We start from the raw sequence: 27,014 nt of genomic DNA on the forward strand, positions 1-27,014 counted from the left end.
GCCATTTCAATGGCATCAGCTTTCTATCTACATCATTGCTTAATTCTGCAACTCTGTTCTTAGTATTCTTATTATACCAAAGAATAATGCAGTATGCCTTAGTGTTTTAACCCACATATGCTAAAAATGAAGGTTGTTTATTTTAAATGAGAAACTCTTACTTTTGAGGAGAAGAAAGCACATAATCTTAAATTAAAGAAAACTGAAAGTTTTACTTCTGGTGAACCATAACAAACTTTCCTTGAGCCAATCAAGTAAGAGTGAAGTAAAATCCTTCTGAAATATTAAAAACCAGGGAAATAATTCATTTTTTCTTTTAGACTTTTTTTTCTTTAAATCTATTATGACAGTTGACTATATGAAAATCAATGTTCATTGACATATTATGGAAATATTTAACCACCAACTCTAGAAAAAAGTCTTACATTTATCCAGATGTCTGTTGTTTCTTCATAAATAATGAGTGGTGTCACAGAATCAGGCACTGAATCTATTAGTTTCTGCCGTTCCATTGCATCATCTTCTACTGGGATAAATAATTCAGGGGATATTAACACTATCTGTAGTCGAGTTTGAGAACGATCTAGTAGGATGGACCAAGCACTATTTATGTGAAAAAAAGAAAAACTGATTAGAAAATAAGTTGGACTTAGTTTTAAGAATATAATACAATATTAATTCAAAAACTAGTTGCCAGAAATTGAAAAAATGTTTTTCAATGGCAAATTGAAAAGAGAATTGCAGAACTAGTTGATTTAATATGCTTATCAAAAACAATTAAGATATTGCATCCTTTTTATAAAAATTAAAAACATTTAATAGATAACCTAAAAATTTCTTTCTTTAAATTCCCAAAGTCTCATGGAATCTTTCAAATTATTTTTCATTTTAAAGTCAACACATCACCCAAACTGCATGCAGCCTCTATCTATCATAAGTTAGATGGAAACTTTGCATTTATATTAATTTTAAATTATTGACATGCATACCTATAAGTAATTTATTAAAAGTGAATGCCTAAAAATTATCGTGAGAAAAAAGAGCTTCAAATTCATATCTGGTAAATTTAATCCAAGTAAACAGTATTTAAGTTTGTAATAGAATTAAAATGCAGTTTTATTTATTCTCTATTCTGTTTCCCAATCAGTAAGTCAGCTCAAGTCTTTGTATTACAACATTAATATTTCTGTAAGAAGATACTTTTTCAAATAAAAAAGTATATCCACATGAAAGACAAATCTAGAATTATAGATGTTTCTAAAGCTACTGATCCTAAACCCAATGTAAAGAGTAGATAACTTAACATACGCACTATTTTCCCTCTGGAGTCCATCCAGCTCGGGCAATATACTCAACTCCTTCAAACAGAACCTCAAAGGGTTGTACTAGTTCCTTATCCACCACATCTGCAATCTGTTAAAATCAATAGCAACTGAGTTATAGAGGACTCAATCATCAACAAATGAAAGTATTTAATTAGTTGTGTTATAGAAAGAGCACTGGATTCAGTCAGAAGTGCTGTGTTGAGTCCAGCTTCTAACACTTAGTTGGATGACTAGCAAGTCATCTGAACTCTCTGTACCTCAGTTTCCTCATCTGTAAAATGAGGATAACAGTATTTAGACTATTTACCTCACTGGTTTACTATGAAGAAAGTACTTATAAACTGTAAAGCATTACATAAACATGAAGGATTATTGTGATCATCTCCTATGACATATTTCATTCTTAGGTAACTAAAGGGGTGGGGGGAGTGAGGACTGTGCAGGATACCAGTAAAGAGAGCTAGTAATAATCTGTTAGTAACTCACAAAAATGCCTTTAATGCCTACCACAAGATCTAGCCAGAGAATCAACCTAGACTAAAAGAAGAGTTCTTAACCTTTTTTTGGTGTCATGTATCCCTTTGGCAATCAGGTAAAGCCTGTGGACCCTTTCTCAGAATAATGTTTTTAAATGCATAAAATAAAATACACGGAAGAATAAAATACATATGAAAGAAATCATTTTGAAATATAGTGGTGGACAATGACTAGTTAATAACCAGAAAATAATGTGCTATATTTTACACTGGTTTCTAGGGGAAAAATCTAACAACTGAGATTGAGTGATAATAGTAAAACACACACACAAACACACACACACACACACACATACACACACACACCCCCCACACGTACACACACATATTGTTTGTTTGTTTTAAAAGTTCACAGACGTCAGGCTAAGAAACACTAGTCTAAAATGTCTTTTCTAAGCTTATACATTGACTCTGATGCATTGAGAGAAAACCAGAAACATTTGCATATATGAATTTTAAGTAATATTCCCTTGTATTTTGCTCAAAAACATACTTTTAACATTTGTTGTGTTTTTTCCTCTGCCATTATACTCCTTTTCCTTTTAAATACTGGTTAAAAAAACACATTACTTTTTCATTAAATTACCCTGATGTATTTTAAACTAAAACAAAATTTTGCAAAATACATGGATTACCCAAAGGTCATGAAGCAGTACAACAGGAATTTGTGGTTATACTCAAATCGACCTGTGATCTCATGGATTTGAGTAGTCCTTCCAATTATGCAGATTGCAATCCATCCATGGCTGCCTCCTGTTCATATCCTTCCTTAAGTTTACCAGAGAGGGTCCACCCAACAAAAAGCCTTTTTCATTTTTCCCTGACATCACAAGAATACTAATATAGAACATGGGCTCTCCATGGTCTATTTGCTGTGTTAAATCATCATGTAACTTTGCTCTTCCATTAACATTTTCTTTCGATTCTTCCTCTTGTAGAAGTGATATTGGGTTCTCAAAGGTTATGCTAGAACAGCACAAGCTCTAACAGGTCTTGCTTAACTGGAAAGGTTTCAAGTTCTGGCTAAGTGGTGGCTACATATCTCATGTCAAAGGACCTGTTCATTTCAAAAAGGATCATCACCAATCTAGTAGGTGAGGAATTTTTCAGCCCTAGGAACTCTCTATTAAGTTATGGAGGGGTTGCAATCTGCAGTGGTCAACATATCAGTGAAATTACAGATCCTTAAGATATAACAACAGACTTCGCCACCTACCAAGAGACAATCTCCAGTTAATAGTCACAAAATAAGGTGTTATATTTTATACAAGTGTATGGGAAAAAACTAAGGCAGAGCAGTAATGACAGGTGATGATAATTTCTCTCTATACATCCTCACACTGTAAAGATGAAAATTGCCTGTACTTTGAAAAACAGGAAATTAAATCAGTATGAAACAATAACCTGTTCTTCAAAAAGTCCACAGATTTGTTCAACAGGCCTAATAAATTAACCTATAATGTTATTTAGTGTAAGGGTTATAAGGAATCACAAGAATTACACCTAAAAGACTACAGAATATTTTTTAGAAACTATTCAAGAAAAACTGCTAAGTTTTGACCAAGTATTACTATATGTATCAATGCCAAGTTGCTGAAACATCGCTAACATCAAACGTCCCACTCATGTCCTGTTGTCCAAGAACAGAAATCACAAAAAGACAAACTAATGGCTAGCTATTTTTATTACAAGAAACATAATGTAATGATTATTTTTAGAATCATTATTTCTAGAACAGTATAAGTATTTAGTCTTTTTGAAATTGCATAAGAGGAATAGAGTTGTAGTCCCTCATTGGAATCCCAAAGCTGATTGCCTATATGCATATACTCTGGGAAAACTGCTATTTTTCCCTCTTAAATAAACATTATGCTATTTCATAGTACACTTGTCTCCCTGTGTGATTCCAACACAACAGGATTCAATTAAATGTCAAATGAATTTAGATAATAAACTTATAATTTAATACTTACCCTTCCTTCAGCATCAATCATTACTTCTGACATCTTAAAAGTGACTTTTGGATTTGCTGTGCCTTCAAGAAGACATTAAAAATGAGTTGCATCCAAATTCATACATAACCAATATTTCCCAAACTAGACGTGTACCAGTTCAATGCACTCTACATTTTAGTGAAGTCAATGCTATCAATGAATATTGATAAAAAATGGCACTATTATATATCAGAGGTCTTTTCTGGGGCAAAACATCATCATACATTAGTACTCTGAAGGCTGCAAAAAGAAGGGGCTAGCAAATGTGTATCCATTTTTATAATGAAAACCTTGAAAACAATATAAAAGTAAAACAACAGATCAAATGTATGATAATAATAATAATAATATCTAGCATTTATACAGCACTTTTAAGTCTACAAGTGCTTCACAAATATTATTTCATTTTACCCTCAACAATCCCATTTTACAGATATGGAAAAAGACAAACAAGTGACTTGCCAAGGGTCATGTTGGTAAGCTTCTATGAAAAGTTTTCTTGACAATACAGGCAAGTATTCCACTTCCCAACTCCTGATAATAGCTAACCCATCATTGCATGTGAAATAAAGCAACCAGTATGATAACATAGTGTTATAGGTGAAAATAATGGAAGAGAATTTAAAATTATCCATGAGTTCAACATGTACTAAATTTACTAATGTAAACTAAACCTATCTTTGCTAAAGACTTGGTAATAAAAGATAAGCATTGAAGGTTCAGATAATTAGAACAGCTGATAGAGGAGGGGAAATTATATGAAAATAAATGCCAGCAAGAGGCTTACCTGTTTTGGGATATCTGAAAGAATCTGTCCTCCTGGTCTCTAACATTGGGGATGTAACATGAATAATTTCCACTTCTGATTCATCATTTTCTTCATATAGAATTCGAAGAACTTTTCCTCCACTGGGAGCTGAAAAGCAATTTGTTACTTTTGTATTCAGAATAATTTAAAAAAACAAAAAAAATTCTCCTAGTATTAATATTATACAACTAGTAAAAATATTTTTATATATGAAGTTGTCACTACTGATATGCTATCAATATGATAAATGTAATGATTTTTGCTATAGTGGTATGAGTTTGTTCTAAGCAAGTTTAAATAATTTCACTATGTACAATTTTCAAGGTAAACAAAGAATAAACATTTCTGCTGTACTTAGGGCTGGGTTTTCTTATACACTGTTGAAATACTTATATACTCTGTTAAAAAATAAAGTGTTAAAGATACTTAAAATGTTATGTGGCTTTCAAATTTTTTCATGAATGTCAAATCCCATAACAAATGTAATTACAAGTGGAATGCTAGCTTAATATGAGCTAACAGTGGCATGTCAACCAAAAAAAAAAAATACAAAAGTGATCTGAGACTTCATTAATAAAGGCACAGTGTCCAGAATGAGGTAGGCAATAGTCCCACTGTACTCTGGCTAGGTTAAAGAATCTCTCAAGTATTGCATTCAGTTCTGAGTGCAAGATTTGAGGAAGGATACTGATAAGGTATAGTATATTCAGAAGAAGATGATTAGCATGGAGTGATGAATGGTGATAATACTATGTAAGGATCAGCTGAAGCAAATGGAGGTGTTTAGATCTAGAAGACTACTTAGAGGGTCATAAGAATGATCTTCAAAATTATGAAAGACTGTCACATGGAAGAGATGTTAGACATGTGCTAACTAGTCTCACAGGGCAGAATTAGGAGCAATAGATAGAAATTGCAAAGAAACAAATTTTGGCTCATTGTAAGGAAAAACTTCTTTACGATTTGAGCTGTCCCAAAGTACAGTGGATGTGGAGGGAGGAAGTGGCAGGTTCCTCTTCACTGGGAATCTTCAAGCACAGACTGGCTGACCCCTTCTTAGGGATGTTGTAGAGAGGATTGCTGTTTATGCATAGATTGGACTAGATGACCTCTAAGATCCCTTCAAACTCTGAGAATCTTTGAATAATCTCTTCAAGAAAAAAAGACTGCCAAACCCCAGCTAATGACTTACTTATCTCAAGCAATATTTTATAAAACAAGATTCTAGTACAACAAGAGAAGCACAGTCCATTAAAGTAGTATTGTCCAACCTTTTAAAGTCAGCTATACACTTGTGAATTCCCTAGGACACATGGGAAAGAAGACCTTTCTCCGCTCCCATTTAACTCAGACCAATCCAACCTCACCCTTTACCTCAAAATCATTTCTACATATTTGCATATATGTGTGTGGATGTATATATATGTCAACCTCTTTTCTCTATTATGGTTACTACTACCTTCTATATGAAAACTAGCAAGGTGTCATAAGGAAACCCATGACAATGAGATGTGATAAAAAATGTTTTCACATGACATGAAATTGCCTGAATGCAATGATTGGAAAACAATGACTTAAGGTTTAGCGCAATGGAATTTGTTCTATTTCATCTAATCAACATTTTGCCTAGAGAAGGCTAGTCCTGATTTTTATCACTCTGAAATCTTTACTATCACTATCTAAGATTTAGAATCTGGGCATAGTACTGAATAGCACTGTAGTAGATGAGTCTTAAAATCATTTTTCTGGGCTAGATTTAATACACTTACTTGGTTCAGCCTCTGGACACCACCAATAACCAGAATATCTATCAAATTCTTCCTGAAGGACAAAGGTTGCGACCCCAGCAGATCTTGGGTCCTCTTCCATGTTAGCAAGCTCTGAATAAACATAAAAGGCATCATCAACACAAACAGCCTCAAATGTCTAAAGCCAGAAAGCAGTATGACTATTTCATTTTGCATTTTTTAAACTAAGATTTACATAAGAACAGCACAGATAACATTTATGATGAACTAGTATACACAGAAATAATAATTGTCACCTTCAACTGAGATTTACAAAGCACTTTCAAGTTTTTAAGGGCACTTTCCTTGTAACAACCCTATGTAGCAGATAATAAAAGTATCTACATTTGACATTGAGAAAATTGAGGCTCAGAGAGGTTAAAAGACTTGCCTGAGCTCACAGTCACTAAGTTTCAGAAGTGTGTATATAGTATACATAGTATATCATGTCATTATATACACTATTCGTCTTTTCTCATACTCTGTTGAGTCAAACCGTACTTGGTTCTTCCAGCATTACACTCCAGCTCTCATTCTTACACTGGCCATTCCCATGCCTAGGACACATTCCCTATTCACCTTTACCCCATAGAATACCTAATGGTTTTTAAGAAACAGAGTATTACCTTTGAACAGGATTTGTTTACTAACATCCTATGCTATTAGTTCCATCCCTCACTATCTTATGTTTAACTGCCTTTGTTCAGTCTGCATGTATTTACTCTGTATATACTTGTATGTGTTTTCCTCTCCTCCCCCTGCTCCCAGCTCCAACAGAATGTAAGCCTGAGATTGGGAAGATTTGTTTCATATTTTTGTCTTTAGGTATATCCATAGTACTTGGCACAAATAGGTGCCTTAATAAATGCTTATTGATTTCGCGTTTATGTCTGCCTCCTTGAGTGGAAAGTAAATTCTCTAAGGGAAGAGAATATGCTTTACAATTTCTTTGTATCCTTCCACAACACCTAGGTCAAGGTTCTTTAAATTGTAAATGTTCAACAAATGTTATTCACAGAGAAACTGAGTAAAATCTGATTGTTAGAATTGTAACTAAGTATCTAATAACCTATAAATGATACACTAAACAAATGCAAGAAGTCTTTAATGGTAAAATCAATTTTTCCTTGGAACCATCAGAGAGGTCAAAATCAGAATGCCTATTGCAGGCAAACCAATGTCTTCAAAGCGTAAATGAACTAGTCCAAGGCTCCCCACTAGACCACTCTAATTTATTACCATAGCAACAGCAGCCACATAAATTAATATTTACTGAGCACATCCAAAAAGAATTTCAACTTCCTCAAATTATTCTATTACTTCATCTACCTTGGGCAAGAAGAGAAGAGAATCAAAACACTCAAATACCTCTTTTTGGCCATATTTATTCCTGTCTCATTCTTTTTCTCACTCTTTTCTCATGGACTGGTAATCACTTAATCACTTTCTCAACCACCGGTCTCATCCCTTGTTATTCAAAACCAAGAACTACCAATTCACTCTCATAAATAAATATATCTCATTTCTCTTGTCACTACTCTATCCAAGACTTTATATCAAATCTGGATTAGTCATCCATTCCACAGAGATTGAAGTTTTTGGTCTCCTAATTTTTCTATTCTTTCTCAATATGAAGTCTTGTCCAATCAGAGCAGTTTCCTCACTGTATACCATATTTACTCCCACTTCCATATTTTTACTCATGCTGCCCTTTCTGCCTGGAATACCTTCATCTCTCTTACTTTATCTAAATCTTAAACATTTCTCAAGTCCTACCTCCTTCATATAGCCCTTTCCCCCCACTCCAGCTTATACTGATCTCTACCTTTTTAAAACTCCTATAGCAATTAAGAGCCTGACCCATATAATGTAGCACTTTATGTGATAAACACTTGTACATGCACAGCACTTTACACTTCTCAAAGTGACTTCAAGTCTGGTAATGAGAACATAACAATAACACTGTATGATAGGCATGACATATTTCAATTCTAATTTAAAAATGAGCAAACTGAGGTTAGAGTGAGGATAAGTGACTTGCCCATGGTCACACAAATTGGCTCCATTGGACTATAACCTAGTTCTGATTTCTAGTTCAGTGAATTTTCTACTACACCAACTTGTTTCTCCAGAGTTATAACTGTTCTAGAAACTGTTTTGTGTCTTAGTCTTTTCTCCTCAATAAGATGATAGACTATGAAAGACAGGAATGGTGACTTGTACTTCTCTGGGATCTCCTACAGAACTAGGCACATAGAAATATGCTGACTAGAAAACAAATCCTGATGAACTAAGTTAGGGTGATAAAATACATTCCCAAAGCAAAATATTATGACAAATGATAATAACGTAATTACTAGTAATATATTAATAGTATCTATTAATATTCAACAATACTTCAAAAATATATTACTATCTAAATCATAGCTAAAGATCTATGTCCATAGTGAAGAATGAACAATTTAAAAACTGAAGAAACATAATAATACCTTGTACTTGTATAGGATTTTAAGATTTTTCTTTTTAAAAAGTTTTTAATTATTTTATCACCTCTGATCATCGCAATATTCCTATGAAGTAGGTAAGGAAGACATTATTCTTATTTGACAGATAAGGAAACAATAAGAAGTTTAGTACCTTATCTAAGATCACACAGAAAATGATAGAATTGGGATTAGAATCCATGTTTCTTGACTTAGTTGAACGGTGTTTCTATTCTTAAAGCTAACTGTTTAAATAAAAAAGCTTTCTACTTTGATCAGAGAGGTCTTGACTCTTGAAGAGACATGTGCTGAGGCTGATTCCATAGCATATGTCAGGCTTTTGACATTTATTACAATATTATTCATTAGAATCTCTTATGCAAAGCAGAAAGACAACATTATTACCCAGTGAATAAACTGCTCTCCAGGCAGTTAGGAAGACTTGGGTTCAAGCTATGCTCCCAATACACTCTGGCTGCACTGACTCTGGGCAAGTCACTTAACCCTGTCAGGGACCCAGGCAATTCTCTAAGACTGTAAATTGCACACAAATTGCCAACCTGCATTGGTGCAGGGAGTTCCCACACCAGGAGTACCCTACACTAATGAAATCACAGGTCCACACCAACCCCGTCACCCAAATCAAAGCAAATACTCATTAAAAACTTAGTCTTAAGAACAAAAAGCCAAGAGAACAAAAAAAACCCATAAATTTTTATTTTCTTCACTATGTGGCTTGGCCTTGAGTAATCTATTTGGGGGTGGGGGAAATGGTGAAACAAATCATTCAAATGTAAATATTTTAAAATCAAAAAGAAGAAAATGGAATGATATATTTATTGCAATTAGGGAGAGGAAAAAATTCTTATCTACTGAAGAGAACAAATTATGAGATAAATGGATAGATTTAATTGTATAAAAATGTACAACAAAACTAATACATCCGAAATAAAAACAAAATAAACAGAATGAAGAAAAATTGTTTGCAGAAAATGTATCTGATAAAAATTTGCCATCTAAAATCTTTATAACATAGATAAAAATTTTATACAAGTAGAGTCCACTCCTTAATGGATAAATGGTCAAAGATATTAATAGATAGTTCTTCATGGAAGAATATACAAATTCAATTCAATGAAATTGTCAACAACCTCTTACAAATTGTTAAGCTTAGTGAAATATAAATTAAAACTCTGAGCTACAACCTAATAACTACTAAATTGGCAAAAATTACTTAAAATGATAAACTTCAAGATTGGCAAAGATGTGGAGAAACAAGAACATTGTTACACTGCTGATGTAATATTTTTCTAAAACAACATGGAAATATTCAAAAGAATTACAAAAACGAGCACATCCTTTGGCCCACTGATTTCACTACTACTAGGAATTCACCTTAAAGAAAAAAGAGGGGAAGATCCTCTCAGTCCAAAAACAGTAATTTTACTTATTTTAACAAAAATTGGAAATAGCCCACATGTCCAATGACTGAGGAATAGATGAATAAAGTATAGAATATAAATTTAATGGAATATTATTGGACCATAAAAATGACCAAGAAGAATAAAAAGAAATATGGAAAGACTAATATGAAATCATGCAAAGTGAAGAATGAAGAATCAGAAAAATACATAAACTAATTACAACTACGTACAGATAATAGCAGCAACAAAATAATTAAAAATAGAAACAAAAGTAATCAGAAGAAGATATGGAAGCAAGCTGGAAATTTTTGATATTACTTCCTGGAAGCTAATCTACAGTTTTCAAAAGCAAAATATAAAAATTAAATTTTATGAAAAAATAGGGAATTTGGATTTTGACTATCATTTAAATTTTTTTGCTTATTTGAATGTTTTTGTTGATTATTGTTTAGAATGTTATAATTACAAAAAGGGAAATATTACTTTCATCTTCTTTCACTTGTATTAAATTCTCCAGAGAATATCTGATGTAGTGAATAATATTCTGAAGGTTCTTAATGTGCAATAATTTTATGTTTATTAAGTACTTCCATAATGCTCTCAGTTTTAAAAACAAAAGGTATATTTTCCTTCTATAAACATTTTAAAATATTCAAAACAAAAACAGTTTTTTCTCAAAATGAGATATAAATTATCAGAATCTAGAAATGTAAGTTTTTTAAAAATTAATTTCTAAAGGGCAAGTAAAAGAAATATAAAAAGTGAATTTGTTACTTTAATAAAATTTGTCACTTTAATGATTATTTTAATGAAATTTGTATTGTAGCAATTTTGGCAGTTCCTTGCCAGGCTGAATGCCTAGTCTTATCAGAGCTGTTACTGAATGCATGAAAAGGTGATAATGAACATTATTATACAATGGTACCACCCAGCTTTCCTTCATATATAAGGATATTCCCACTTCAAAATATAAAAACAAACTGGATTTTTAAAATACTTCCCAACAATGTAGTCTACTAGATGCGCATTACCATTGTGCACATAGGTGAGCCTCCTTTCTTCCCTAGTTACAATGTTCGCTATCCAGATGTCATTGCTATGGATGAAAGCAATCCAGTTTGGATCAGCAGGGCACAGTTTTGGATCCATCCTTATGTTGGGGCAACTGGTCTCCACTAAATTGGGTCTTAAGGGTTGTTGCTAGAAAAGCAAACATAAGATATTCTTAAATCTTTGTGGGAAAGAGGCAGGCCAATATATAGACATTTCATTTGGTTCGACCCTAAGCATAAGATGAAAGCTATCTCTATCTAAAATGTTAAGTGGGATAACTCAGATAAATAGACTCCTACTGTATTCTCTTGTTTTATTTCCTGAACTTGCAAGGAAAAAAAACTGGTTGTTGAGCTAGAGAGCTAGAGGTATTGATAGAACCTTTAGTTTTCATTTCGACAAACAGGAAAGACTTCTTAGACCAATACTATACTATAAATTCTGTTATCGTAGAGTAAAATGATACATGAAGTAAATTGTAAAGCTACATATGAAGTATACTTGACTAGTCATTAATTAGTTTTTATTCAACATTAAAAAGTAAATTCAACCAAAAAATGTTTGTTCACTAATACATAACTAAAATAGAATTCCTGCAAATTCATTAAAATAGATTAACTGTACAATTACATAAAAAGAATCAACCCTATCACTAAATAAAATGATTACACTGATATAATAACTTGATAAGAATAATAAAGACTTCAAGAAGTTTGAAAGATAAGTACTTCTAATTTTGACTAAACCAGGATCTTTCAAAAACCACTTGAAATTTATCTATTAAACATATAAAACAGAACTCATTCAGAACCCCAAAATTTGTTCCTCTACCCAACCTCTAAAACTTAACTCAACAAACCTTTTCTTAAGCATGTGCAGAACGCTATTCTAAGTATAAGAAACTGAAGGAAAAGAGAAGCTACATAAGTTTAGATAAGCCTCTACCCTTATGAAGCTAACAGTTTAAAAAGGAGATACAAAATATACAGATATAACTACAGCACAAAATAATACATTTTAAGTATATCAGAGAGGTTAAGAAAATAAAACAAGTACTATGTGAATCAAGGGTTATTACCAAAGGGAAAATCAGGGAAGGCTTCCTGGAGGGTGGGGGCATTTGAAGCAGGCTTTAAGGAGCGGACAAAAATTCAACAGTTGAAGATGAGATCAGCTTAAAGAATAGTGTGAGAACTGGAGGCAGAAAACAAGAAAATATCTTCAGGAGACCAAGACTACTTCAGTTTGGTTAGAGGATAATATAATAATATGAAATAAAGCTGGAAACCAAGAGTGGAACCAAACTGTGAAATGCCTTAAATGCCAGGCAAAAGAACTTGAACTTCCCTCACACATAATGAAGAGCCATTTAAAATTTCCGAGCAGAGGACGGGCATGACCAGATATACACAAAAGTAAATCATATGGCTAAAAGCATCATGAAGGAATGACTGCATGGCAGAAATGATGGAGGTAGAAAAACCTATTAGAAGACTGAATGAATTCTGGAGTCACATAGAAAAATAGTGAAGTCAGATGAAAAATTACATTTTAGAAAAAAGAAAAAACTCAATTTTGGATATGCTGAATTTGAAGTGCTAGTGGGATAGTCAGAGGAGTCCCATATGCAGCTGCAAATTTAGGTCTGGAGTTCAGAGCTAAAAATATATGTGTTACCTGGATAGTGATGGTAGTTAAAGTTGGAGGAAACGACACTGGCAAGAATGTATATAGAGAGAAGTGAAAGTCTATAGAAAGAACCTTGGGGGAAAGAACATCTATCTACATTAAGGGATAGGGAAGATGAGCCAGTGAAGGAATTCAGAGAGAATTCAGGAGAATCAAGAGAATGTGGCATCTCTGAAGTCAAGGGAGGACAAAGCATCAAAATGCAGTCTCAAATGTCATAGAGTTGCCAAGGAAGAAGAAAATGAATAAAGATCCCTTGGTCTTTTACGTGATAAATTCTGCTACTAGTCTGAAATTGTGCTGGATCTGGCAAAATGCCCTTTAAGAGGGCAGTTCAAGTACAGTGGGAAGGGAAGTAGCCAGATTATAACAGGCTGAAGAGAGAATAGGTGTTAAGAATATAGAGATATCAAAGAGATTATTTTTTTTCAAATTATTTTTTCAAAAATTTGGCAATACTGGGAAAGAGAGAAATGGGACCATAACTGTAATGTAATAATAGCTGGCATTTATATAGTGCTTTAAGGTTTGCAAAACACTTTACAAATACCTCATTTTATCCTCGTAACAACCCAGGGAATTTAGGTGCTGTTATTATCTCTATTTTACAGTTGAGGAAACTGAGGAAGACAGAGGTTAAGTGACTTGTCCAAAGTCATAGCACTAGTCCGAAGCCAGATGTGAACTGGGATCTTCCTGACTATAAGTCCAGTAATCTATCAACTGTGCCATCAAGATAGTTTAAAAGAATCAAGAAAAGTTTTTTATCTTTTTGTTTTTTGACTGGCCAGATTTGAGCACAGTTGTAGATATTTAGGAAGGAATCATTGGAAGGGCAATGGTTACTGGAGTAAGGTCCTAAAAAGAAGTGGGAGGAGATGGGATTAAGGGGATAATTTATGTGATCAGAAGGAAGGATACCTTAGGTGATGAAGATGATGCTGTTGGTAAGTTTTGGGTAAGGAAGAAGAGTTGAAGGCACTCCTTCTGGATGGCCTCAGTTTTCTCAATGAAGAAGCTAAGTCATCCACACTAACTGGGGGGAGGAAGGAGTTACAACTGGGAAGAGAAAGGAAAAGGCCAGAAACAATAATATAGGGAACTGATGAGCAGACTGTGTTACTGAGTATCAGTGAAGGCCTAGCTAAGGTTATATACCATAAATTTATAATAGAGGAAAAAAGAGGATTTAGTATGTATAATAAAGAATGACATGTAAAGGGATAGGAGATTCTGAAAAGACAGTAGAATTTTAAGATAACTTATGTATGTTTAACATTTTAAAGTTTGCAAAGTATTTGATTTCCTCAAAACAGTCCTGTGGTGCATTTCCATGAAACTGTAAAGTCTGAGGTATGCCCATGTTTTACAATTTCAGATTTATTTTTAAAAATTAAATATTTTTCCCAATTACATGTAAAAATAATTTTTGACATTCATTTTTTTAAATTTTGAGTTCCAAATTCTCTTCTGTCCTCCCTCCTCTCCTTCCTCCTTGAGAAGGCAAGAAATTTGATATAGATTACACATGTGTAGTCATGCTAAACACATTTCCATATTAGCCATGTTATAAAAGAAAACACAGACAAAAAAAAAACCTAAGAAAAATAATTAAAGTAAAAAAAATTATTCTTTGCTCTGCATTCAGACTCCAACAGTTTTTTCTCTAGAGGTGGTTAGCATTTTTTCTTAGATTTAGCTTTTGATCCTCCCTTTTCTCTTTATTTCAAACCAGCAGCCAAGCTCCGTAATTCTATCTCTGCAATCTCCTTCACATTCATCCCTTTTCCCCCATGCCTGGATTACTGCAATGGAAAACTAAATGGTCTCCACATCTCAAATCTCTTTTCCCTCTAATCCATCCTACCTATTATTACCACACCAGTCTTTCTGGTATACAGGTCTGATTATGGCACCTCAACTTTCAAAAACCTCCAACAGCTCCCCAGGGACTGAATGATGTTTGGTAGATAATCAACAAGCATTTGTTAAGTGCCTACTATGTGTCAATCCCTGTGCTAGGGATACAGAGACAAAGGCAATTAGCTGATAGGTCTGAGCTTGGAAGAAAGGTCAGCATTGGAGATATAAATTTTGGAATGATTTGTTTATAGATAATAGCTGAAACGATGGAAGCGAGGAAAATTGCTAGGGGAGATTAGGTAGAAAGATAAGAAGGGGGTCAAGAGAAGGTAAGATTTTTTTCAAGGAAAACTGACTATTGATGTTTAAATAATTAATCAGATTTTAAAATGCTTCCTTTTTATTTAATATGACAATACATATATTTTTCACAGTATAGAAAGAATTTTCATTTTTAAAGATCAATATTATACATCTAAAAGTTAGATACTATAGTGAGAGAAAGTATACATTTAAACTATTTAGTTATGAAAAATATGTAAAATTAAAATTTTAGCCAAATCAACATAGCAACATGCACAAATGTTACCTCCTTTCTTCATTTCCTCAGTTGTTAATGTTCTTCCCTTTTCAAATTAACTTGTATTTACCTATCCAAGTACATGTTGTATTCCTCCAGCAAAAAGTTTTACTTACTTTGTATCCCTAGCAACTAACATGGCGTCCTGCCTGTTCTAGATGCTTAATAAATGGAACTGATTTCAAAGCTTTCTAACTACTCTTATATGCACTCATATTCTAGTTTGTATTCTATTTTCCTATATACATCTCTTATCTCTTCCAGCAGGTTGTAGCTCTTTTATGTTTTATTTGTTTTTGTATTTCCCTGAGTACCTCAAATAAACATATTGTACAGGAGAGATAACAAATGTGGTTTTTTTTAACAGAATAACTATATTTTTTGCAGGAAAGATTTCTTATGTTAACTCATAAACTTGAAAAACAAAATACCAATATTCTTCCTCTTGTTTATTTTAATTGATTTGAAGTCAATGAAGTACTTAAGTACTCCACTGAAGTATTTAAGAATCTGAATTTCTTGTTGGCCAGGCAGAAGAGGGTTTTTAAAAAATTAAATTTCATTACATTTCAGAAAAATAATAAAAAAGGAATTAATAAGGAAACTTCTTTCTTAATTCTCTCAGAGCTTAAAACAACAACCACAAAACCCAAAGCTTTAATAATCAGCACATTTAAACTTACAGTAAATCCATGTGGGCCTCCATCTTTTACATGGTAAATTCCGCTACCAGCTTGGAACAAAAATGTTCCACTTTCCTGGTGATAATCATAAGAAGCAATTCCAATTGTTCCAATACGTTTTCTTTCTCTTAATAACTCTTCTTCTCGAGAATACATTCCATAGTCCAGGGTTGCCTAATGAAAAAAAAAATAGGAGTACTACCTACTTTTAAATTTTCTTCCTGATGCTTATATCAATGTGGATTTCAAAAATAAAGATGTCTTAGCACCTCCAAATTTCTTACTTGTGAGGAACAAATCTGAGTGCCTCTACACACATAGATTCCTATCTTAGCATCATCTTTTACCAAGATCTCTCTTAAATAGATATGTACTAAAGGATATTTCCTCATTTGGCAGTTACATGTGTGTAAGAGAGCAAAGAAAAGTCCAAATTCCTTAGCCTGGCATTCAGTCTCTTCTACAATTGAGTCGCAACCTACTAATCCAAACCTTATTATCTCATCTTCCCTTAAAAGAAATACTCTGTTCCACCCAAATTAATCTTACTATCCTTTCATATTACCTATTCCTTTCTACCTTGAGGTCTTTGCCTTCACCACTGTGCCCACCAGAAATGCTCTTCTTCTTTTCCAGCCAAGTCCTACCCATCACTTAAGGCTCAGTTCAAGTCTGTACTTTTCCATGAAAATTTCTCTTATCCCTCTAGCTCAAAGTGTTACCTTTCTTACATGAACTAACTCCTGTAGTGTTTGTTGTCTATATGATTTAGCACTAACCATACCACTGTGCAGTTTTTTATACATATATGTACATACATATATATTTTATGTTCTCTATTCCAACGTAAGCTCCTTGTAGTAAAGATTAAATTTTATTTTTGTATCTGCCCCAGAATTTAATGCAATATCTTGTACAAACTAGTCACTCAATAAATGTGCTAATAATGATGAAGATATGGAAGGTTTTTAACTATACTCAGAAATATTTTGGCATGTATGTTCCTCACAGGTACATGTATAAAATAGGGTAAAAAAAATTCATTAAGGCATTAATGCTAATTTTAAAATATGCACATTTTCCCAGTAAATTGTTTATTGAATATCCACCATATGCTGGATACAAGGGATTAATATTTTAAAAAACCAACTCCAACCTGATATTATGTTAAGGAAGAAGGGGCTAACAAAGTTCATTTAAAGAGGTTCCTTTACGCTTTTACTCTTAGACTTATCTTTTGCTGTCATACCAACTTCTTTGTAATCAATAAACTGACTAGGAAACATGTGATCATTTGTGTGAACTGTAAACCTCTTGAATTTTCTTGATACTGGATTGTTAACTCCTTGAATTCAGAAACTGTATCTTTTATCCTCTTTATATTTCTAGTGCTTGGCAAATAGCCTATACATAGTAGCCACTTTATAAATCTCTGAACAGTTAATATTTACACACCTAAATTTATAACCAAAAGTTTTTTTAAAGCTAATAATAACTATCTATACAACAAAAATTATACCTAGAATTCTTACTTAGTTTGTTAATTACTATATGCAAGAATGATCCAAGTTCTTCTATTATTTTTAAAAACATGCATTCATTTATGTAAAAGAATAAGCCACACTGCCAAGAAAAAATGGTTAAACATGATATAAAAATAAACTAAGTCTATTATCTTCAAAAAATTAAATTCAGCAGGTGTTTATTCAACACCTACTACATGTAGGAAAGGCACTGTGCTGGGCACTAGGGATACAAAGATGAAAAAATAAGTCTTTTGTCCTTAAGGAACTTACATGCTACTTGGAAGAAAATCACATGTACCAAGTCAATTATACATATACACAAAGTAAAACATGGTGGGAGTAAAGGACACTGTGTTCTAGGAAAATGTAAGGGGGAAAGAACACTTTCAGAGATAGGAAATTCAAACATATAATCATTAATCATTTACTGACATTCACTGTCAGCTACAGTGAAAGCAAAAAACTAGGCTTAATAATAGAAGAATACAAGCAGACTAATTAATAAATTTTAAATGAGTTTTTCAAAACATCACTATATTTTAGCTAATTCTCAACACTAAGTACCTGACATATAATGATAGGTAGGGTCTTTCCTTGTTTGTGTTACTTTTGCTTTCCCTTCTACTCATATAACAACTTACTTTAGGAGAAGGAGAGAAGAAATGAGAACTTTAAAGAGATGGTTGCATGCTTAAAGACAGGCACACACACAGAATATTATCCTTCAGACATTCTCAAGTATGTGTGTATATGTATAAAAATAATTGGGGGAAAGGGTATGTCTAGACCTGTGATTTTATTAGTATGGGACACTCTCAATGAGGAAATTCCCTCCACTAACACAGATCACCAGCTTCTCCTGCAATTATATTACTGGGGAGTTGCTGGGAACACTGAAATATTAAGTGACTTTCCCAGAGCCTCAAAGCTAGCATGTGTCAGAGTCAGGACTTTAACCCGCGACTCTGAAGCAGCTATTAGTTCTTTATCTATTACAACCCAATTACAACCCACTGTCTCCCTGCCCCTGCTCCTTCCAAGACAAACAATGCTTTCAATTTTGCAGAAATTTAAAGGTACACAATACTAGTTAGAAGTAAAAATGGCACTAATATCACTAAGAATACCAAGTTTTGAGGAAGAAATACAGTGTAATTAAGGTGTAAAAAAACAGCATGTCTACAAAGGAAGACCTTTAAAAACTTTGACGTAATCTATAAAGATTATTGAGCACTATATGACTGAAAATTTTTAGGAAAAAATGAGGCATTAAGAAGAAAAGTCACTTCATAGTATAAAATGCTCATTAATTAAAAAATTTTTTCTATAATTACATTTGACAGGAATGAAAAGACCAGCCACATGAAACTATGAAAACTTTAAAACCCTTATAATCTGTTGCAAACAAAGGAATTTTATAATTTCAATATTTAAATCAGGGGTTCTTAACTTTTTTGTGTGTTATGGACACCTTTGATAGTCTGGTGAAGCCGATGGAGCCCTTAGAATAGTGCTTTTAAATGATGAATAAATTTTAAAACAAAATATGTAACATTACAAAGGAAACCAATTATGTTAACATACAGTTATTAAAATATTAAAACCCAACAAAACCAAGTTCATGGAAACTAAGTTAAGAACCCTCGATCTAAAACAATTTATTCACTGTATGTGAAGAGATATAAACATCACATATCAAAGACACTTTAAAATTCCTACCTGAAAAAGATCTAAGAGTGGCTTCCAAGACAACATTAAAACTGCTGCTTTGTTGATGGTTTTGGGAATTTCTGAGTAAAACAGTGTATTTTCTCTGTTCTCACCAGACATGGCTATAAGAAAAAAAAAAGCAATTTCTCATTAAACAGTCTTCTTCCTGCAAATGGAGAAACTATAAAAAAGGCAACAATAAAGTTTATTTCTACATGGAAACAATCACTAAAAATGGCAGCTGTCTATAACATGTATACAATCTCTTGCTAGTACTTTTTAAGGGAGTGCCTAACAAGTGCCAACAAAAGAAGATGGCACATAGAAGAGCTTAATAAATGCTTATATCCTTCCTTCCAATTTGGTGGAAGTGAGTTGGTACTTCAAAGTTGTTTTAACCTGAAACTCTTTTATTATTAGTAAGGTTGAGCATTTTTTTCAAGTGATAATTAGCAATCCGAGTTCTCTCTTTTCTAAATTGTCTTTACCATATGATCATTTTTGTCTTGGGAGCTGAATGTCTTTGGATATTTTTAGCAGTTCCCTAGAAAACTTAGATGTCAAATTTTAATCAGTTACATTCATCATAAATATTTTCACCAATCTATTATTTTTCTATTATATTGCTTCTTGTAAAACAACTTAAGAAAACTTCAGAACTATGATCAAAGTGAAGACTACACATGCCTTCAAAAGACATAAATGATGAAGCATCACATTTCCCATCTCTCGGCAGGGAGGTGATGGACTGTAGGTACAAAATGAGACATATTTCCAGACATGACCAATGTGTGAATCTGGTTGGCTTGATTATTCTAATTTATTACAAGAGAGGGCATTTATTGTGGGAGATAAGGGAAGGGGGTAGTTATTGAAGGGAATCAGGGAGAAGTGAGAGATGCAAAAAAGAAAAAGAGAGAGAGAGAATAAAGAAAATGGTATTAATGAAACCCTTAAAAATATATATTAACAAGCAGAAGGAAATTCTGTAGGCATTAGAGAAAAATATGACAACATACTACTTTGTTAAATTTAATACACACTTTAAAAACAAGCTATATATAATTAAGAATTATAGTTTCAAATACAAACTTTTAAAAATTCTCTTTGTATATGGAAATGTTCTTGTTTGACATTTGTTGAATTCACAATAAACAAATTCAGGAAAAAAAGAAATTTGTTTAAATCTATTCCCTCTGTAACAGTTTTACCAATATATGTATTAAATAGGGATTATCTCAATTTGTATTTCCCTGGGTTTATCAAATACTAATCTTTTGTATATATTTGGTTCAATGTCTGGGATCTCTACTGTGTTCCAGTGATATATGTGTGTCTCTCTCTCTCTGCACAGAATGAGATATTTTTATGAGAATCACTTTGTAATATGCTTTAAAGTCTGGAAGTTCAAGGTTCCTTGATATTCTTGTCTATTTTGGAAAACTTTTAATCATTCATTATTTTGCCAAATGAGGACACTTTTTTGAATCACTTCACATATATGTATACATATATATATACACATATGTGTGTATATATATGTGTGTGTGTATGCATATATATACATATATCTCACCTAGTCTTTCATAATTTAATTATAAACCTGCTCAAAATTCAATTTTCCATGATGCCTTTTGACCCAATCCATCAAAGGTTCAGAAAATCTGTTTGCCTGAACTCTTCTTCCTACTCAGTGAGCAAAGACTACAGAGAGGGGACAACTCTGACCATGGAGCTAGGCACTAATTTCAAGAATAATGAATTAGGTTGCGGCATGGTATAGCGGAATGAGTACTGGAATAGGTCAAAGAACCTGGCTCTGTCCTATGCTACTTGTGGGGCCAGAGATGACTAATTTTTTCTACTGTGATTTCATTGTGTTGGGAACACAATACAGACTGGTAACTATTCTGCAACTTACAGTCTACAGAAAGTTGTCTGGGGAACTGAGAGGTTAAATGACTCATCCAGAGTTAAATGGCCATGTATGTTAGAGACAGGACCTGATCCTAGTTCTTCTTGACTCCTGGGCTGGCTTTCTAATAAGAGGTTTAAAAGCAAAATTATGTATACAAAGGCAAAACCTGAGTATATTTCAAATGTTTCTTTTTCGTTGTTGTTCAAATGAAGGGGGTTTACATAAATACAGGTATGATATTAAATCTCTTAGTAAGATATATCAAGATTAAAATGCCACTAAATTTTCTTTAATGAAAGGGTTACTTTTAATGATCTATGCTTCCCTGTATAACTTTTCTCTTGGAGAAACAGTTGAAAATTGAATGTTTACACTGGGTGGATCTTAAATTTAATGTCTTCTTCTTGTGAATTTAGGGAGATGAAACCAAGAAGAGAGTCAGACTAGGAAAAGGTAAATTAGTAACTAACGGTAAGGAATGAGAACAATCTAACAATTCATCTCCAGGGAAATGAATACTCGCCTAGCATTGGGAAGAAGTAGTTTCTGGTCATTTCATTTACTTTAAAACTACATGACAGTTTTCATATGAAATGATCATCTTTGTCTATTTGTAATTTTAAAGTTTCGAATCCAAACAAAATTTGGGCTATGAGAAAAGGGGGAGGGGAGGGAACCCACTAAAGTTACAATTCTTCTCATCTAAAAAAAGGTTTTTTTTTTCCTTTTCGAGAGAACCATAAAGTACAAATACGGCTTAAAGTCCTCTATATCTGAATTACAAAACCTGTAACTGAACTCACCAAGGTAATAGACCCTGTCCGAATGAGGTCCTTCTGGATCATTCTTCTTTACAAACATAAAGTCATGTGGTGCCTTAGCCATCATGTAGCCATGGTATTTCCTGGTATCTGCAAGCAGTTTCTTAAGCTGACTCCAGGAATATCTCTCAACATAAAATGGCTCCAATTTAGGCTGTTCTTGTGAGTCAACATTCTCTTCACACTCTGCAGTTTCAAAGATTTCAACACCCAGCTGTTCAGTTTCCATTGCTGCTGCCATGTTGCATTTTCCTGGAAAAGAAAGCACAAGTCGCAGTTGATGAGGTTTTCCTTCTGTTGTACTGGTCAAAATGAGAATCTAACAGGAATGAAAAGGAATCAGTCAAAAAAAAAGATGCAACTTTCACCACAGTTGAAATGAATAATAAGATCAATAGCTTCTCCTCCTCTTTGTTCACTCTAAAAGAAGAATTTATTATTTATTTCAAAAATCGAAGTAAAGTCTGTTCTATACATTCATTAGAGATTCCCTTGGGAACTTTCTATAAGGGTTTCCCTGATATGCATTGCCAAAATTCTAACTCCTCTCTCACACCGGAAGAAAGTGGGCCACATGCCCATTGGCTGTTAGTCTTCATCCCAGAGCTGGCTTCAAATTAGTGGAGAAGCTGAATGTGCAAAGGTTGTTAAGTGCTTTGGCATTAAGGGGTGGGGAAATACATTTGGCAAATTAGACGACTAGAATTAAGCCAAATCACCACCACCAACTGAAACAGTAGAAAAAGCTGTTACTTACATGGAGCTTTTTATCCCAGGTTCTCAAGCACTTTGCTAACATCCATTTAACACTGGTAGTTTGCCACAAAACATATACATTAGAAAAGATTATTTCAAATTTTTTTCATATTTTCAGAAGAAACCCTGGTGACAAAAAGTTTAACTGGCTAGTTCACAATTTACTTGGAGAATTCTGTTCTCATTTAGCATTTATGCTGGAGTAAAAGAAAGAAAGAAATAAAGCAACTGGAATTTTTTAATGTGTTTTATGAGAACTTCTCTAAGGCCAACATCATCATCAAATAAAAAGGAAACACACCTCCTTCAAACAATATCACACAGATGCAAAATGATATTTGGTGACAAATATTTTGTGATGAAAAATTCATTATAAAAATCTGAAGGGCATTTTTTCCTATTTGAAAATGAACTTCACACTACAGCACCCTAACTTATTTATAGTAAACTTCAAAGTTCTCTACTTCTTTCACAGATCCATAACTAAAGTTACCAATTCCAATACTTAATCCTAAATTAAATTTGCAAAGTAATACCAATAGAAAAAAGAATTAACATCATAAACAATTAGTACTCACTGATAATATATAGTTGCCATAAATGTATATTGTTTTTACCAAAAAAGAAAAAAAAGAAAAGAAACTACATAAACAGCAACTCAACCACAAAGCTATTTTCTTACTGTCACTTAATTGCAGGTATTTGGGTTTGGGGGTTTTTGATCTATAAATGTAAACATAGTTATAATCTACCCCTGGAGTGCAACTGACAAATGGATTTAGGTTTAAAATGATCAGTTTTGCAAATTATCATAAGCTTATGGTGAAAAACAATTGCCACAAAAATGGTTTATCAAGTGCTATGTATGTCTACCCATGCCAGCCCTTATTAGCACATATATTGGGTCTAAAAATTTCTTGCTACTAGGACAGTGTCTTTCTACATGCTACAAAGAAATAGCATAATGATACTTCAACGACTGCCAAGAGAAACAGATTAGAAACTTTATCAGACAGTTGTACTACATGTACTCTCCTAGAACAGTACTTTACCTAAGCACTCACTTCTAGATCACTGATTAAAATTCACACCAACTCAGAAGAGAATTCAAGTCATTTAATTCAATTAATACTTATTGAGTACACAGGAATACACAGCAGTGTATTACAGAAATGGCTTACCCATCTAACAGAGGTGGCCTACTTTCTGTGAATTTTGTTAGTAACCAGTTCAGTTTTAAATGGAATAGGATACAAGTTAAGAAGAATTCACCTCTCAAAATCTTTCTTCTTAGCTTGAGCTAAAGCCAAAGATCAAAGCTAACAATGTGGATGTTCATTCTCAAAGCAATAATATGAAAGGTAGGAATGAGGCATAATGTCATGGCAAAGTAAATGTAATTGCACTGTCCCAGCTGTATAATAATACATATGGGTACCAGACTGGTGATTCTAAGGGTAAGGAACTCTTGGATGAATAAACTCCTTCTACTATTACAGATCAGCTCCTTCCCCACTACTTAAGAATTGCTTAGAGCACCAAGAGTGCTTGTCCAGGGTCACATAGCCAGATTTCTCAGAGGTGAAACTGGAACCCCAGTTTATCTGGTTTCCCAGCCAGTTCTCTATCCATGCTGCCTCTGTTGCAGAATAATAACTCACATTTATATGGTGCCTTAAGATTTACAAAGCCCTTTCCTCATACCTCTGTGAGGCAAGTATTATATTTCACAGAGGAGAAAACTGAGGCTCTGAGGTTAACTGACTTGTTCACAGACACACAGCTAGTAAATTCTCTGTGGTGGGACAGCATCATCCATACAGCCCATGGCTGTCCTACCATTTCTGATGTCATCAGTTTTTCTCCAATTTTCCAGTTTCTTATTAATATTTCTTCTGCCCAAATGAAATTGTCAAGCTCTGTTATCTTATTCTTAAAATAAATTCTCTAATATACTTCCATTACTTCCTAGACTGCCTTAGGTCTGCAACATTTTTAAAAACGTAAAAGCCAATACTACAGCTCATAGAGCTAATCATACTGCCCATCTACTTTACCACTTAAGGACCTTTAGATGTACCTAATTTTATCTTTTCCTATCGTCATATTCAAAAGGATCTCTTTAAAGTAATGTTACTGCACACACATATTCCTCCTGATCCTACTGCTCACTTCTCGACCAGGATGTTTCCTTCTTTCACCAATCAGCCCTGGTCACTGAATATAGTAAATCATGTAAATGTGGTCAAGGCGAAGTTTGCCTTATAGTCCAGCAATATGAAGGTTCTTTATATAAAACACTCCTCTTTTCTCCTGGTGTTATTCCTAGAATTTTTATCCACCAGGATGCAGCAAGCTGCAGTTGTTCTTTTTCTTATTAAATAAAATGTCTATTTCTCAATTTAGTTTAAATGGTATTCTATAGGAAGGTAATGTAAATGCCTTACATTTGCATATCACAATTTCAAAGTACTTTTATTGATATTTATGAAAACTTTTAGAAAAATGTACAAATATAAAACAGTATCATTATTCAGTGATATATTACTAATCCTCTAATGAAAAAGACTGCCATAAGACGTATTTCTCTGTGCCTCCATTTCCCTGTCTTTCAGGTAATGATATCAGCTCAATTAATTAGAAACGGATTAGGTTCATCAGGCTAATCAATAATAAAGTCCCCTTTGAGGGGCTACGACTGAAGAAAGAAGCACCAGAAAATAGCAGTATTGTTAGACAAAGAAAACGTGATATGTTTCAGAGGTCAAGATCAATAGAGGGCAGGGAATGTGCTACCAGTATAAGCTTCTAGTTATTTGTTGGAAAAGTCATTTGTTAGGATTGGTGTTGAAACTTTGGAGTTCGTGAGAGAAGGGAAAGTAATAACTATTACTCTAAATTTGTCCATGCATTTAACACCAGGGTATCTGCAGACTACCTAGGAAGCTGCAATGGAGGTAGGAAGAGATACAGGGGTTAACAAGTGACCCTGGAGCTGGCAAAGATCTTAAAAATACCATGAGAGCCCTAACACAAAGATGTCAGATCGGTCTAAAGAAAAAAAAAGTCGTTGTCTCAGCTACTTCAGTTTTTAGGAACCAGGCCACCAAATTGACATCTTTAAAGGGGCTACCTCAAAGGGGCGAACCTCAGCTCGGACTCCCTTGTGGATGCACGCCAGAGTCCCCACGGGAGGAGGTGGAAGGAACGAGGAGAAGGCACAGGTCGGGGGGTGCAGGGCTACCAGAGCTACGGCCTAGAAAGCCGGGGAGGGGGAGAGATTGAGGGGTGTCCCCCAGCACCAGCCCCCGGAGCCCTCGGGGGAGCGGCCGGGGCGGGCGGATGGAGCGCTCTCATTGGGCGGAAGGTGGAACAGGAAGGGCCAAGCTGGGGAAGAGGAGTGACCCAAGAGGGGTGGGGGGAGGGAACTGGACGTTAATGGGGGAGTGACTGTTAGCGCTCCGGAGTGAGGGGTTATCGAGGGGTGGAGGGCGGGAGAGGCCGGTGTGGGGAGAGGTAGGCAGGGGGAGGGAGCGTGGAGGGGCAGGGCCGGGGACAGTGGAGGGGGCTCGGGAGGAGGCGTTGAGAGTCTTGGGCCCCCGGCCGCTGCGCCCCGTCCCGAGCCCGCGGGAGTTGGAGGGTGGGGGCGGATACTGCACCTTCCCCTCAGCCCCGCCCGGCCGGCCGGTCCCGACGCGCCCTACAGACTGGGCCGCCGCCGCTTCATGCCGCGCCCCGCCCTCCCTAGACTTCAGTCCCGGCTGCGGCGACTGTCCCAGCGCCGAGCGGCTCCTCAGCTGCCGGAGGGCGGGCGGGCAACACTGGTGAACGCGGCTCCCGGCGGTGGCGGCTCCCGCACTTCCGGTTCCTCGCGGACCCGCCCGCCGCCGGCCTCTCCGCAGACACTGCCGCCGCTGCCGGGCCAAGAAGGGCACCCGGCGCCCTGGCCCGGCGCGGCCCAGAGCGACAGCGCCCCCGGGCGGCGGGAGGAGGGAACCCCTGTGCGCTGCGCACCAGCTATTAAGGGTAGGGAGACCCCTGAGTGAAGAGCATACACA

General features: G+C 34.7%; 1 protein-coding gene across 4 annotated transcripts in view; it reads right to left on the bottom strand.

Annotated features, from left to right (window-relative positions):
* The window catches only part of DPP8 (dipeptidyl peptidase 8), a 67,382-nt gene extending 40,713 nt beyond the window's left edge, over positions 1-26,669 (bottom strand). For 2 of the 4 annotated variants that reach the window (XM_027851803.1, XM_027851806.1), the window contains exons 1-10: positions 26,616-26,669; positions 22,183-22,452; positions 19,471-19,583; positions 16,226-16,399; positions 11,389-11,557; positions 6,433-6,543; positions 4,643-4,771; positions 3,835-3,896; positions 1,313-1,413; positions 426-603 (exon numbers count right to left, since the gene is read on the bottom strand). In XM_027851803.1, coding sequence (XP_027707604.1) covers positions 426-603; positions 1,313-1,413; positions 3,835-3,896; positions 4,643-4,771; positions 6,433-6,543; positions 11,389-11,557; positions 16,226-16,399; positions 19,471-19,583; positions 22,183-22,441 — 1,296 coding nt within the window. In that variant the 5' untranslated portion in view covers positions 22,442-22,452; positions 26,616-26,669. Of the gene's footprint in view, positions 1-425; positions 604-1,312; positions 1,414-3,834; positions 3,897-4,642; positions 4,772-6,432; positions 6,544-11,388; positions 11,558-16,225; positions 16,400-19,470; positions 19,584-22,182; positions 22,453-22,957; positions 23,015-26,089; positions 26,180-26,615 lie in introns of those variants that run through there. The other 2 variants (XM_027851804.1, XM_027851805.1) reach the window with 2 other exon arrangements.
* Positions 26,670-27,014: the final 345 nt, after the last annotated feature.

This window comes from Vombatus ursinus, unplaced genomic scaffold (genome assembly GCF_900497805.2).
Source record: "Vombatus ursinus unplaced genomic scaffold, bare-nosed wombat genome assembly UNPS02009205.1, whole genome shotgun sequence".
NCBI lineage: Eukaryota > Metazoa > Chordata > Mammalia > Diprotodontia > Vombatidae > Vombatus > Vombatus ursinus.